General features: G+C 35.6%; 1 protein-coding gene across 2 annotated transcripts in view; it reads right to left on the reverse strand.

Moving 5' to 3' along the window:
• The window catches only part of BRWD3 (bromodomain and WD repeat domain containing 3), a 134,974-nt gene that overhangs the window by 17,901 nt on the left and 100,577 nt on the right, over positions 1-16,496 (reverse strand). For both annotated transcript variants that reach the window (XM_062182882.1, XM_062182881.1), the window contains exons 26-36: positions 14,795-14,919; positions 14,016-14,098; positions 12,802-12,913; positions 11,820-11,881; positions 11,559-11,714; positions 10,815-10,935; positions 8,332-8,457; positions 8,161-8,239; positions 6,117-6,173; positions 3,886-4,026; positions 2,439-2,510 (exon numbers count right to left, since the gene is read on the reverse strand). In XM_062182882.1, coding sequence (XP_062038866.1) covers positions 2,439-2,510; positions 3,886-4,026; positions 6,117-6,173; positions 8,161-8,239; positions 8,332-8,457; positions 10,815-10,935; positions 11,559-11,714; positions 11,820-11,881; positions 12,802-12,913; positions 14,016-14,098; positions 14,795-14,919 — 1,134 coding nt within the window. The remainder of the gene's footprint in view (positions 1-2,438; positions 2,511-3,885; positions 4,027-6,116; positions 6,174-8,160; positions 8,240-8,331; positions 8,458-10,814; positions 10,936-11,558; positions 11,715-11,819; positions 11,882-12,801; positions 12,914-14,015; positions 14,099-14,794; positions 14,920-16,496) is intronic.

A 16,496-nucleotide genomic window follows, 5' to 3' on the forward strand; every position in this document is an offset into this window, starting at 1 on the left:
GGAGACCTGGAATAAGCTCCTGGCTCCTGGTTTCGGATCAGCACAGCCCTGGCCATTGCAACCATTTGGGGAGTGAACCAGCAGATGGAAGACCACCCCCACCCTGCCTCTGCTTCTCTGTAACTCTGCTTTTCAAATAAATTAATCTTTTAAAAAGCTTATGGGATACAGCAAAAGCAATGTTAAAAGGAAAGTTTATAGAAATTGGTGCCTACATCAAGAAATTGGAAAAGGCACCAAATAAATGAGCTATCAATGCATCTCCAGGCCCTAGAAAACCAGCAAACCAAATGCAAAATTAGGAGAAAAGAAATAATTAAAATTAAAGAAAAATAAACAAAATTGAAACCAAAAATAACAAGGGAAAATACCAGTGAAACCAAGAGCTGGTTTTTCAGAAAAAATCAATGAAATTGACACACCATTGGCTCAACTAACAAAAAAAAGAGGGAGAATATCCAATCAATAAAATTAGAGATGTGAAATTAGAGAAAAAGGAGATGTAACAACAGATACCACAGAAATAAAAAGAATCATCAGAAAGTACTACAAAGAGCTGTATGCCAACAAATCAGGAAACTTAGAAAAATGGATAGATTCCTGGACACACACAATCTACCAAAATTGAGCCATGAAGATATAGAAAGCCTAAACAGACCAATAACCAAGACGGAATCACTATGTTCTTAAATTGTATTTATGAAATGCATGAATTTTGTATACCTTAAATAAAAGGATTCTGGGGAAAATTAATTAATTAAAAAAACCATTGAAGGGACAGAACAGATAATCTATAGTCTCTGGTTTCATCTCTACAGAGTACATAATATGCAATTGCATTTCTTATTGAAAGCTCATGATACCTCTATATGCTGGCAAACTGTTTAATGATAGTTAGAAAACAGGATTATTCACACATAATTACATAGTTCTACTCTACAAATTAGCTACAGACAAGGGTACTTCAGAAAGTTCATGGAAATTTAATAAAGTTTTACCTTTGTGCAAAAAACACTGAAATCCATGAAGTTTTTTCATAATATATATTTTCCATGAAGTTTTTGAAGTCTCCTCATATTTTCAAGATTCCCAACTCTGATAATATTTTACTTAAAGTATCACTAGTTGAATGTCAATATCAAATTGGCCATGTTTGTTCATCTCTGCTTTTTATTTTTTAATCAATGTGATAGTTTTGCTTCATCTAAGGACTTCTGATTCATAGGCTCAAAATTATTTTGATTTTGATTAAGGAAAAAGAAATATTCCATTTTAATCTAAGGATTATCATATGGAATTACATCTGAAATTTGTACACATATATGCAACAGCCCTCAAGAAATAAGTTTCAGGGTGAAAAATATAGTCAGTGTTAGATCCTCTATCCTCTTCAGAATCATTACAAAGTAAAATCACATTTCCCTCAAAAAGTAAGCCAAAAAAGCCAGAAGAAGGGACAGAGAAAAGAAATTATAAAAGAGAAAATATTTTCAAAGCAGGAGAAAATACAATTGTTATAAATGTATCTTATTTTGTTAAAGCACAAAAAAATCAGAAATGCATTCCAACACAGTATGCCTTATGACACATTAAGTTTTTCATAGAAGAAAAACTGTTAGAACTTTTGTAATATGATGACAAAAACTCAAAAATACAGACTGCCTGCTGAATGAAGTCCCAGTGGGAATAATCGGTTGCAATACACACAATTATATTATGTAACTGAGATTTTCTACTGTGCTACAGTAGCTTTAGATCTACATAAACAAGTAAACATTCACATGGATGCTACAAGGAATAATCTTAAGAACACATGTTGACTTTAAAAAACAAATAAACAGATTTTCTAGATCCTTGAGATGACTTGAAAGCTCGTCTATTTGGTGCCTTTCCAATTTCTTGATGTAGGCACCTATTGATATAAACTTTCCTCTTAACACTGCTTTTGTTGTATCCCATAGGTTTTGGTATGTTGTGCTGTTATCCTCATTTACTTCCAGGAAATTTTTGATTTCTCTTCCAATGGTAGTTTTTTCACTCGATGTTGCTATATGGGCAAAATGTTGAAACCTTTACCTAATATATACTAAATTGATCTTCTGTATACAAAGAGAATTGAAAATGAATCTTTACATGAATGGAAGGGGAAAGGGAGCGGGAGGGGGGAGGGTTGCGGGCGGGAGGGAAGTTATGGGAGGGGGGAAGCCATTGTAACCCACAAGCTATACTTTGGAAATTTATATTCATTAAATAAAAGTTTAATAAAAAAAAAAAAAACAAATAAACAATGACCAAAGCAACTGAACAAAGGGAAAAGTGAGCAGAGTTAGAAGGCATTCTTAACAACTTAAAAAAGTTTCATGTACAGTATTGAGATGTTTAAAGTTGAAAACACAAAACCAACAAGTCTACGTCTTGTAAGAAACTACTAGGCATACCTCAGAAAGAGAGGGATCTTGTCTTTCTGGAACAACTGATCCTGAGGATTCTCCCTCTTGCTCTTGATGGATCTTTTAGGGTAAAGAGTAAACATTATGTTTCCAGACTACCACAACAAAATGACCAAGAATTGCAATTCAATTATGGCTTAAGACTCAATGACCATTCAATAGTAATTATGCTTTTATTGACCATACTTTAAAGTGAAAAAATTCTACATGCATCACTCTCTTCAGCTATAAAATAAAAGAATAATTTTTCTACCCAAAGCTCTATGAACAAACAAAAGAGCTCTTTTTAATTTGAATCTTGTTCTTTACTTGAATATTTTTCCTAAGACTTGTGTATACAGAAAACAATACTGATGTGTACTAAGCTCAGAAGACAATCTGAGGTATTTCTGAAATACTGTTCTAATTTTTCTCTAAAAAAGTAAAAGAGATGGCTGGTGCTGTGGTATAATGGGTAAAGCTGCCAATTACAGCACTAGCATCCCATATGGGCACTGGTTTGAATCCTGGCTGCTCCACTTCCAATACAGCTCCCTGCTAGTGTGTTTAGGAAAGCAGCAGAAGATGGCCCAAGTACTTGGGCCTTTGCACCCATGTGGGAGACCTACAAGAGGCTCCTGGCTCCTGTGTTCAGATTGGCCTAGCTCTAGCAGATGCAGCCATTTGAGGAGTGAACCAGAGGATGGAAGATTTCTGTCTCTCCCTCTCTCTGTAACTCTGCCTTTCAAATAAGTAAATCCTTTTTAAAAATGAGATTTGCTATCTATACTAAAATAAAAAGTCAATGTGTAGGTATACTCTTAGAAAAGAAATCCACCTGTAAGTAGTAGCTCAGCTCTGCCCACCGACCTCCTCTCTAGACCCTTATCCCACACTAAGCTATCTAAGACCCAGCCTGCTGGAGGACTATGCTTTCTGCTACATGTTTGCTCTGCGAGCACAGCGGCAGTTAGCCACCTCTGTGAATTTATTTCCCCTTGAATAAATTTGTTTTGGCTATGAAAAAATAAAGAAATCCTACAATCTAAGTTTTCATGCTTATGTTATTGTTCAAAGAAAATTAATATCAGTTACTCTAAATGACCATACTGATAACATGTTTAGTATAAATGAAACAGGACTGTCATGTCACCAAGAATCTATAGTGTATATAAGTGCACTGGAGGTTAGTAACATATATTAGACAAATACTTGAAATAAAACAGAAAGCAAAGGTTTGATTCAAATTTCATTACAGCCCACTAAGTGCAAGACAAGCATTTTAGAAAGTCATAATTAATCATACTACACCAAAGGAAGGAAGGAAAGGAAGGAAGGAGACTGAGGGAAAGAGGCAAGGGAAGAAAGGGAGAGAAATCTGTTCTCCACTAGATTTTAGCATGGACATTTAAGGGAAATTATCACATTGGCAATTATTTAAATATTATATGCTTACTGGGTAAGAAGGAGGTTCAGCAGGCTGTCGAAATGGCTCTGAGTCTTCACGTTCATAAATGAGGCTCAACAGTTCTTTGCACTGTTTTTTCCAAGCATCAGGACTATACTTTAAAGACTGTCTTCTGCCTCGGCATTTGACCTATAGATTTTAATGGAATTACTATATATATATATATATATATATGTATATGTATATATATATGCCCTTAAATTGTTCGTTGTTTTTCTCATGCATCACTAATGTTAATATATTTGTATAAGATACAGCAGCTGCTATTTGAAAGTTTCTTAGTTTAAAATAGACATCAGGAGTAGGCATCTGGCATAACAGCTAAGTCACTGCTTAGAACGCTCACATCCCATTATCTTAGTGCCTGGGCTGAAGTCCCAGCTGTGCCTCATTCCAGCTTTCTGCTAATGCATACCCTGGAAGGCAGCAGGTAATGGCTCAAATAGTAGGGTCCCTATAACTCACACGGGAGACTTTAACTGAGTTCCTGGCTCCTGGTTTTGGCCTGGCTCAGACTTGGTTGTTGTGAGCATTTGGGGAGTAAACCAGCAGAGAGATCTCTCTGACTCCCTCTCTCTCTGCTTCCCTGTCTTTCAAATAAAATAATAATCTTTCTGTATGATCCAGCAATCCCATTACTGAGTATATACCCAAAAGACATAAACTCATTGTATCAAGGAGGTATCTATTCCAACATATTTATAACAGCACTATTTGCAATAGCCAAAATATGGAATTAACCAAGGAGTCCATCATAAGTTGAATGGATAAAGAAAATGCCATGTGTATGTACACACACACATACACACACACACAATGGAATATTATTCAGCTATAAAACATAATGTGGTTCTATCATTTGCAGCAAAATGGCTGGAATTGGGAGGACATCATATTGAGTGAAAACTATCAGACACACAAAGACAAATACTTCATGTTCTCCTTTACATATGTCAGCTAAAATTAAAAGAAGCCCCTGAGTGTACCGGTATTGCTGCAAATAAAGTGTTTGTCCAAGTTTGTTTTAATATTTGTCAAACAAATTCATAGGAATCACATATCACTAGTTTTAATTTACTTTATATGAATGAATTTGAGCATCTTTTCCTTGATTACTATGCTTAGTCATTGCCTATTTTCCTGCCGGACTACTGTCTTTTTATTTTTCATTTGTTGAATTATTTATGTCATGGAGCCAATAAGCCTTTGACTGTAATGTAAATTAAAATATTATCTCAAAAATAAAATATTTTTAAAATAAAATGAAAATTAATTAGACATCATTATCCATGGGGAAATAAACAAAAATTAGATATTACATTTACAGAAATGTTAAGAATTCTGAATTTTCATTAAAAAAAAAAACCTCCCATAAAGTACAGAGAAACAAATGTTTTTTCCTCTACAAACTTAATAGATATATTACCTTAACATTTGCTGACAGCTAAGTATACTTGACAAGGGCACCATACTTTTCCTAAAATATTTAATTTTTTTCTAGTAAATTCTTTGTGATGATTATCAAAAATTACAGCTTTACAACTTGATGACTTTTGCTATGATCACTTTCAATATTTCTAATGATACTCTTTCTTTTACAAAAATAACTACATATCTACTTACCATAGAGGGGAAGTATGCAAAAAAAAAAAAAAGGTTAACACAGCTGGCCAGAGTCAGTTATCTTTATTGGGGCTTGCTTACAAGTTTGGATCTTGGTTGGAATTTGGGAACTTAGCATTTTAACTGTTTCCTAAATTGTAAAAGTGTTTTACTGTACTTAGACAGCACAAACAATGTGATTTGTTTTGAATATCTGCTTTTCCTTCTGGAAGTCTGGAATTTTGGAATGTGCTAATCAGAAAGTGGCAATGCAACTTGCCCCTAGTAAATTCCTTGGGGACAGAGTTTCTACTAATATTTATGTTGCTCTATTTTCTTTGCTGGGGAAAGAGTGTGCTGTGTGACACCTTCTAGAAGAGAAAATATGAAGCAGCAAGCAGCATGTACATAGATTCCTCCAGATTTTGTGTTTCTTCCTATGATTCAGCTGTGTATCTTTACTGTATCACTGTAACAAACCTTAGCCATCAGTAACTCTATATATACTAGTTCCAACAGACCTTTTAGGAACTCTCCAGATTTGGGATTATTCTTGAGGATCCCTGACAGAGGAAACCTGGAAACATTTCTTCTCAGCAGTTCACTTATTTACTTACCCTTCTTCCAGATGAAGTCCCTGGGCCATCGGAATCTAAATCAACCAGTTCTGTATCCTAAATTAAAAGCAGGAGAATAGGAAAAGATGTTCAGTTATGTTCAAAGTCTTATAAATTAGATGGATCTTTACAAATATATGGAGAACATAGTCACATTTATTTACAAATAAATGACAAATATAACCACAATTAACTGTTACTGGAAAAGAGCAAAAGCAGGAAGGAAATTTACTCCAAACTTTGCCAAGATGCTATTTATTCAATGAACAATACACCGGGAGAAAGGCTAAACAAGTTTTCTTGTTAAATCAGAATAGGAAAATAAGGAACAAGCGTACTGACTGGTATCCGGTAAAATCTGTATCTAAGTGATAGTATGTTTTTAAAAAATCTTATTATGTATGGCATGCCCATTTAATATAACTATGAAATATTCAAATATTCAAATCCTTTGCTACTGCAACAAATAGATCTCTTTTCTACAGGGAAAATATAAGTACCACAACCTAAGATTCAGTTCAGTATCTCTCTGAGGGATAGATTTATAATACAAAGATCCAAGGTTCAGGCACCACTGCTGATGAAGAACCTAGGCAGTGCCTAGTGAGGGGGAAATTAGCTCTGGAGTTATTGAAACTCTTTTCTAATAAAATAAAGCTGTTGAATTAAATTTTCCATTCTAACCCAGAGAGTTCTGCTTTGGGGAAAAATTCTTGTTACACTAAATTCTCAGTTAAAAATATATGTAAGGGGGCCAGCACTGTGGCATAGCAGGTAGGGCCACGGCCTGCAGTACCGGTAATCCATATGGCTGCCAGTACAAGTCCTGGCTGCTCCACTTTCGAACAAGCTCTCTGCTATGGCCTGGAAAAGCAGAAGATGGCCCAAGTCCTTGGGCCCCTGCACCCACGTTGGAGACCTAGAAGAGGCTCCTAGCTCCTGGCTTCAGATCCGCACAGCTCCAGCCATTGCAGCCACTTGGGGAGTTAACCAGCAGATGGAAGACCTCTCTCTCTCTCCCTGCCTCTCTGTAATGCTGCCTCTCAAATACATAAATAAATACATAAAAATGCATTTAGGTCAGAAAAGCCAAAGAATATGTGAAGAGTCTTCAAAAAGTTCATGGAAATGCCTATTATGAAAAAGCTATGCATGGGTTTCAAAATTTGTTTGCAACAGAATCTTTTAATTCCAATTTTTCACAACCTTTTTCAAGTAGTCTCATATAAAAAATATAAGGAATACAAATGTTAAATTTTTCTTGGGCTTTCAGAGGTGAGAACTAATAGGCATATCATATATTAACAGCACTGATGATACAAATTTGCAAAACATTACATGCCACTACAATAGAGTCTAGCATATGTGAGTCACTCATACATGGGATGAATTATTTTCTAATAAATATTTTTGAATTATCACATTCCGCTATTGTCCCAGCCTTCTATCTTGTTTTCTGGTTCCTCATTACTGTAGTCTGGTGTTAAATATGGCTTAATGTAAGTTAGTGACATGGATGGGTTGGGAGATCAAAACTGTGAAGGGCTGCTGAGTACTAATTCCATTTCATTCAGAAAAAACTGGTTTATGTTTTCAATTTTCCTTAAAGGAAATAAAGTGGTTATTTCATAAAATTATAAAAAAATTCAGACTTTCAAACCTATACTTTAAAAGTATGTGTACAGAAAATAAAATCCCTACTGAAATTTCCACGATTCTTCTAAAATAATAAGTGCCTTGTTTTATCTTTAAGGGTCACAAAATAAAGTGTTGATTTTTCCTCATTGAAACCTACTGAGTCAAAAAGGCTGACTGGCCACCTGTCTCTGACTAAACTCTGAAGCACTGTTACATTTTTGGTATATAATCATCTGTGTACAAGTTGAGTTAAAGAGTTTAATATAAAAAGGTGCAGGTGTTCAGACACTTTTCAAATATTTGCTTTACTGCTCACAGCCAGTTATAACATTTATACATTAATTCTTATTCTACTTCAAATAATAGAAAAGGAATTTATTCTTCCTGATCATCCTGTGATTCTTACCTCCTCTGCATCAGTACTATTTAGTTCTTCTGCTTTAACTTTATTATAAGTGTCCAGTATATCAGTACAGCTCTGATCCCTAAGAAACAAGGTAAGTCAAAATACATTTTAATATATTTTTTTAAAAAAAATCAGATGTTCACTTTTATGGAAGATGAAGCTGCTTCTTACCCAATAAATCGAAGTAAGACATCAGTCACAATTTTGGCTGCTTTAACTATAGGACTGTCTGGCTCATTGAAAGTCCTAGCATTGTGCTCAATATAGCGTACCTCCCACATTAATGCTGATATTCTCCTAGGAGAGAAAAAAAATACCCTTTGTTAGTCTTGACTGATAAATTTAAAGAATATTCTAGGAACATACAAAATAAACAACCAAGAACTAAATCATGATATGTCAAGTGTTTCAATATATGAATTTGACTCAATATATATGTGGGACTGGTATGCACTAAAAAAAGGACAAATATAGTTGCAGTATTTGAAGCACAGGCAGGAAGTTTGAATCCCTTGACTTGAAATAGAACTGACCCAGGACATTAGGAGTAAAAATGATTTGACAAAGAAACAAAAAAGTATATTCTTTTAGGGAGTCAAGAATAGCAAGAAAAAAGATTGCAGAAAATGACAGGGACTGGCGTCGTGGTATAGCAGGTAAAGCCACCGCCTGCAGTGCTGGCATCCCATATGGGCGCCAGTTCGAGTCCCGGCTGCTCCACTTCCGACCCAGCTCTCTGCTATGGCCTGGGAAAGCAGTGGAAGATGGCGTAAGCCCTTGGGCCCCTATACCCATGTAGGAGACCCGGAAGAAGCTCCTGGCTCTTGGCTTTGGATCGGCGCAGCTCCAGTCATTGAGGCCAATTGGGGGGTGAACCAGCAGATGGAAGACCTCTCTCTCTCTCTCTCTCTCTGCCTCTCCTCTCTGTGTAACTCTGACTTTTGCATAAATAAATAAATCTTTAAAAAAAGAAAAAAAAATGAGACATTTTTCTAGTTACTTTTTAAAAAGATTTAGTTATTGGAGCCAGCATCACTTAGCAGGTAAAGCTGCTACCTGCGACACTGGCATCTCATATGGGTGCACGTGCTTGTCTAGGCTGCTTAACTTCTGATCCAGCTCCCTGATAATGGCCTGGGAAAAGCAGTACAAGATGGCCAAGTGTTTGGTCTAGCCCAGAGCTGACCATCTGGGGAGAGAAGCAGTGGATGGAAGATCTCTCTCTCTGTGTCTCTCCCTCTCCTTCTGTAACTTATTTTTAAAGTCAGAGCTACAAAGAGAGAGAGAGAGAATATCTTTCACCCAGGGCTGGGCCATGCTGAAGTCAGGAGCCATGAACTACATGAGTGGCAGGGATCCAAGCACTTGAGCCATCACCTGCTGCTTTCCCAGGCATATTAGCAGGAAACTGGATTGGAAGCAGGGCAGTCAGGGCTGGAACTGGCACTCTGACATGGGATGCCACATCACAAGTGGTGGTGCAACTCATGGCACCACAATTCTGGCCCCTATCAAGTCACTTATGATGTATAGTATCAAATGAAATAATACATCCAATTTTCAAAAAAAGAAAGATGAACTAACTCTTGGAATACTGTGGTTAGGTGTAACAGACTTGGATGAGAGGGACCAGGACCCTCTATAGCCCTTCCATAATCATTCCCACTCCTAAACAAAACCAAGGAAAAAGATAACTTTGTCTATATATTTGAGGGCTCATCAAAAATTTACGGACAACGTTTATCGTGAAAAACTTACATATGGTTTTCAAAAAAGTCTCACATCAAAATAAACTTATCTTTTAATTCCATTTTTTCCATCTTGGGGCACTGCTGTTCTGTTGTCTGTGTATATTAAGGTATTAACCATTTCCTGGTCAATGTTTTTTCCTTTTGTTTATGTAGCCCAAATCTCTGCTCTGATAAGGAAAGACATGAGGGGAAGGCATCAACCATTTATGGGACTATTTAAAAAAGAACAGCCAGTAAAAATATAAATATTGGAGGCAAACAAATTTAGGCATAGCCTCAGCTTCACCACTTTTTAGGTCTGTGCTGTGGGTTTAGTTATTAAACCTTAGTGAGCTTCAGTCACTTCATCTATAAAATGAAGAGGACATCATTTCATGTGTGTGAGTAAACAAACATACAAGGGTACATTGAAAGGTTTGTTGAAAAACGGAATTAAAAGACAAGTTAATTTTGGTACAAAAAATTTTTGAAAGTATGCATACCTTTTTCATATTATGCATTTTCTATAAACATTTTGAAGACATCTCATCTATTTCAATTAAATCTAATTAAATGTTTCCTAATTGCCTGACAGAGAATTTCAACATATTCCATCCAAATATCTGTAGCATCTTAATCATAATGAATCTACAAATCACTTAATCTGCCTTTAATAAACTAAAATTAACTATATTTTTGTTTTATACATGATTTGTCATACCTATATTTTCTTCTTTCTTTCCTAACTCCCCTTCACCCTGGAAGAGTCTACTAAATAGAAAGGAATCATTGCTCTGAATTTTTAGAAGAAATTATGGACTAAATCTTTCAGATGATCATTTTATACTATGAAAACAGATTTCAAAAGGGAAAAGAAAGTCACATAGCCATGAATTCTATAACAAATGAGAAAACTAAATAGACCTGTAAAAACGATTTTCAAGTCTTCGTCTGATGGTATTGAGGTCAGTTGGATAAGCAACTACAGTACAGTACAAGGGGTAGGCACTGAGATCCACTGGGACAGCAAAAGGGCTGGCAAAATCTACAAAACAACAAGTCCAAAAAAAGGTAGTTATAAAGGGAATTAACAATTCATGTTAACAAACAAAAATTCACATATAAACAAGAAATAAAGGTGATATACTACATTTGTAAAACAATGAGTCAAATATAATGTTACTGTTTTTATTTGGACATACTATTTATGAATCGATCATGATACACTGGTTGAAATTAGGCAAAATCAAGAAACTTTAAAGAAACATTGTGTTTAACTTCAGATTTCTTCATCTTTCCCAGATGAATGCAAAAACTTCTCTAGTGATATGTTTTAGAAAATAATGCAGTGAGTAAAATATGTTAGTCACCCACCATCTTTATCAAAGTATCCATCCAAAGTCAGGCTCAAGGAATAGCTAGAGAGACAAAATGACTCAAGAAAGGAAAAATATTTATGTGCTGGTACTCACTATTTGCTACCCAGGAGTTGAAAAAACTTATCTAATCATTATTTTGGTCAAGCATATAAAAATGGTAATATTAAAACTAGAACCTCTCTGCATCTTGAGTTAAAAGTGATATGTACAGTGAGAAACTATATTTACTTTTGTAAAAATTAAAACCTTGCTGGTTTTCATAACTTCTAATATTTTGCATTCACCATACCCAGGGAAAGAAGGTGGTTGATGCCCTGAATAACCCGTTCACATTCCTCATCTCTGGAGTGAGCCCCCCACTCTCCTTCCTGGGGTTTGTATAGCAAAGCAGTCAGTTCCTCCTGGGACACAGGAACACCAGCACCAACTTCATCTGGAAAGGCAGCTAGGTATAAGAGGAAAAATCAGAAATAATCAGTTTCCAATATCATGCTATTGCTGTTTTACTTTAAAAGAATTATGATTCACTTTAAAAAAAAAACATATTTACTTCCTTCTGGAATCGGCTCCATATCCCAGGGGCTCATCTTTTCTCTCTCATTATTGTCCCAGCTATTAAAAGATAACAAGATACAAATCAAATTCACACATACTTATTTCAAAGATATGAGCATAATTTGCATGATTGCTCGGGGTGAAATTTGGAAAAGGGCAGTATAGTTTTCTTATAAATATAACTTTGCTTGCATGAAGATAATAATAAACATCTAGTAGAGAAAATATGGCCCACCAATATGAAACTTATCATTAAGATGACTCTTAAGTTTACTTGCTTTTTACTTCAAAACAGCACATATTCAATATTAAGTTGGGGAAAAGAACAAAAAGATCTCTTTGGAAAAAAATCTTTCAGGTTAAAAGAGTTATGTGACATTTCTTCCTATGAAATAATATACTTTATCCTTATAGCTTAAGTATAATAGTACCTCCAAAATTTTATTATTCCCTTTTGATCTGCAATATGCAGACTAAAAGTCAATTTTCTGTAGAATAAGCATTTCTTCTATCATTCTTGAGTTGCTTCATTTGTGAGGAATCTTAACAACTCTTGGATTTCAATTAAAGGAAATAACTAAACAAACATTACATACAAATATAAAGCAATCACCTTTGCCTAGAATTCTTACTATTAAATAAAAGGTTGGGTACTACTACTCACTGCTTTATTCCAGCTTTACCAATTACATTAAACAGTATTCTTGAATAATATAGAACTGCTTAGGAGAAAATATAGACAATGAAAGAAACAGCCACTGTCTTCATTCTTGCTTTGTTTTAACAAGCATATTGGGCCAAAAGGTTTACCATCCAATTCCTTCCTTATAGCTACTATGATAGCTTCCTTACAGGTACAGGTATTGTGAAGACTAGATAAGTCAGAGAAAAAAGTATTATTACTGGTAGAGTTTGCTAAAAGTCCATATGAGACTACAGTTAATATATCAGACAGAAAAGACCATAACCATACTTACTGAACACTGTAACACTGGAAAGAACTATCAGGATACTCTGGTTGAAAAGGCTGCTGACTCTCCACAGTTCCAAACCACCACGCGTCATCTATTATACTGCGGAATCTATCACCTATAATGTTTTTTTAAAGGTTTAAAAGGGTGCTCAAGAACATAATCTCTGTTTCCACTCTAAATTGCTGTTTTTGTTGAATATAGAAGCAGCATTACACCTAACATTATCAGAGGCTTCAATTTTAACTTTCCAGATAAGTGAATTTTATATTTTACCCTCTTCAACTATTATTTCTAAGTAGGAAAAAAATCCTTCTGAAATAAATCATACTATGTCCATGTCTTCCTAAATAAATGCCACCAAATATAATTTGCTTTCTATAAGTTACTTGGTATCATCATTAAGCATGCCACTTATTGTACTATCTGTAGGTTAATATAGTTGTTTCATCGTCTTCTTTTTTTATATACCTTTACCTTTTCACCTTTAAAATCTTTTCATGTAGACCGAGTATCCCTTATCAAAAATGCTTGCGATCAGAATTGTTTCCAATTGCAGAGTTTTTTTTTGAAATACTTTAAGTATTTCAAATACTGGTACTCAAAATATTTTGGATTTTGACCCTTCTTACAATGATGTGAGATGACACAATGCCTACATAATGAGATGAAGTGAGGTGAATGATGCAGGCATTGTGAAGCATTAGGTACTTCATATGATTTAACTGAGCATAAGCACTACAATACTAGGACAGTAGACTAAAGATAGAGAAGCAAATAACAGGGCTAAGTGACTAATGGGCATGTAGCATATACTGCATGGACACATTTGACTAAGGGACAATTCACATCCCAGGTGGGCAGGGTGGAGCTAGACAGGTGAGATTTCATCATATGTCTCAAATTAGCATGCAATCTGAACTGTATGAATTGCTTTATTTCTGCAATTTGCCATTTATTATTTTCAGACTGTAGTTGACAACAGGTTATTGATATGGAAAGCAAACCTGTAGATAAAGATGAACTCTATATATGCTACACACAATGTACATATAAAGTTACATAAACATAATAGAAAAGGATATTTTAATTTTTTCTAGTTTGGCTGACACTTTTTCCTGTCAAATGTTAAGCTAGTTTTTTTTCTGATCAACCAATTAAAAAAGAGTATTTGCTCTACTTCAAGCTTAATAGTTATTAAAAGAGAATTCTATGCTTACCAATCTGCCAGTTCCTTTCTTTGGCTTCATTATAAAACTGATGCAATACTAGAAAATCAATGACATCAGGCATGTCATGATACCTGTACAGAAGGTAAAACATATGTGAATACAGAGATATAATAATATGTGTAACTTACTAAAGATCCAAGGATATATGTTTAATCTAGAGCTCAAGCAAAAATTTGCAAACCTCATGGTCCCTAGAAATGCCTTTAGTTTTATTAAATCCCATCTCCTTTGATCTATCTGGGAGAGCCCTGCCTACTGTTGCATTACTTTAAATAATATAAAGATGCCAATAAACATTTTTACAGCTTAATATGAGAAATTTTATATTAAAGACACTTAAAGAAGACTATGAGCTGGTGTTCTTTGATCTCATATTTTAAATTCAACTTCAAAAAATAACCAATTGACTTAGTATTCCTATTACTAATGAATAGAAACCAAGGCAACTACCGTGTGTCAAGCACACCTTTAGGCACTTATAAAAGTTTATCTGATTCCTCAGAAGAATGTTGAGGAAGATATTAACATTTTCATTTTACAAATGAAAGCATAAATTCAGAGAGCTTAAATGCCTTGCTCATGGAGAGATCGATCTACCATACATGTAGCCATTAAATGACCAAACAAACCAAGAATTAAACCCTGGTCTTTTTAAGTCTAAATACTGTACTGGTAATTGTAGTGTTTCTTCTGTCACTGAGCCCTGCACTCTGCAGAATATATAATAGGTATGAAACACACACATCGCATACCCCAGAGATACTCACTTAATAGAGAAAGATTCTCCAGTCATTTTGCCTGAAATGGGGTCCAGAAATGCAAGCTTCAAGCAGCATAGTGTAGGTGGTCCAACCTCATATTTGATTCCTACAATCTTAACAAACTCTTGCTCCTATTCATGAGAATACCCAGATGTTATTACTACTTTCAATAAATAACCACCTAACATTCACATAATATTTCATTATTGCTTGAAAAATTTAAGAATGATCTGAATAACCACCAAATTCTGAGCACTACACTGAGTATTACAGGTAATATGACAAGGCTCTTGGGCCTTAGTAGCAGATTGGAGTCTAGTGCAGGGCTCTAAATCAAGGATCAACAATAGAATTTCCTGTGGAAACTTCAAAATCGTGTTCTTGAATGCTACTCCTACAGAATCTGATACTCTTAGTCTGGGGGACATTTCAGTTATATACTTTGGAAAAATTCTTCAGGGGTCCTGGGTTCTTCCTGGTTAAAAATCACTCCCTAGGTCTGGTGGTGTGACGCAGCAGGTTTAAACAACCGCCTGCGATGCTGGTATCCCATATGATTGCTGGTTCAAGTCTCAGTTGCTCCACTTCCATTCCATTTCCCTACTAATGCACCTGGGAAAGCAGCAGAGGATGCCACCCTTGAGGGAGACGCATTTGAAGCCTGGATCTTGGCTTCTACCTGGCCCAACTCGGGCCCAGCCATTGTGGTCATCTGGGAAATGAACCAGCAGATGGTCTCTCTCTCTCTCTCTCTCTCTCTCTCCCTCTCGCTCTTTCTTTCTCTGCATAATACTTTCTCTCTCTGTCTCTCTTTGCATAACACTGTCTTTCAAGTAAACAAATTTCTAAAAACTGATTCCCTAGTAAAAACACAGTAATGTAAGTAAGTATACACGTAAACCACTGTATGTATGTGTTTTAGAGTGGACTTAACAGTTTTGAATGCCTACAATGGTAATTTACAGCAACCTTTTTTAATTTTTTTTAGTTTTTAATTTTTTTTTATTTGACAGATAGAGTTAGACAGTGAGAGAGAGAGAGACAGATAGAAAGGTCTTCCTTCCGTTGGTTCACCTGCTAAATGGCTGCTACAGCCGGAGCTACGCCGATCCGAAGCCAGGAGCCTCCTCCTGGTCTCCCATATGGATCCAGGAGCCCAAGCACTTGGGCCATCCTCCACTGCCCTCCCGGGCCACAGCAGAGAGCTGGACAGGAAGAGGAGCAACCAGGACCAGAACCCGGCACCCATATGGGATGCTGGCGCTGCAGGCGGTGGATCAACGAAGTGAGCCACGGTGTTGGCCCCCACAGCAACCTTACACATGAATTTATTACTAGTCACATCTAACATATGGGAAAACTAATCCTCATAGGTAGAGTAACTTGTTTAAAGTTACATACCACTAGCATATTGCAGAATTAGGACTGAAGTCCAAGTATTTTTCCAAAGCACATGCTCTTATACCACATACATGTGGCCTCTTTTAATTTCCTAGAACCACAGGGTCAGTATTAAAAATTACATATCATGAATTTTATTTAATCTCCTGATTCAAAGAAAGAACTCAACTTTTACCAAATTCAGAAAAGATGGTAGCCATCTCAATCTTTCAGGAGATGATTAAATATAACTCACTTGACAAGATACTTTTTAGCAATTTACAGAATTAATAATTTTTACAGATATCTTAACTAAATCTTTATTTCA

This window comes from Lepus europaeus, chromosome X, assembly GCF_033115175.1.
Source record: "Lepus europaeus isolate LE1 chromosome X, mLepTim1.pri, whole genome shotgun sequence".
NCBI classification, from domain to species: Eukaryota; Metazoa; Chordata; class Mammalia; order Lagomorpha; family Leporidae; genus Lepus; species Lepus europaeus.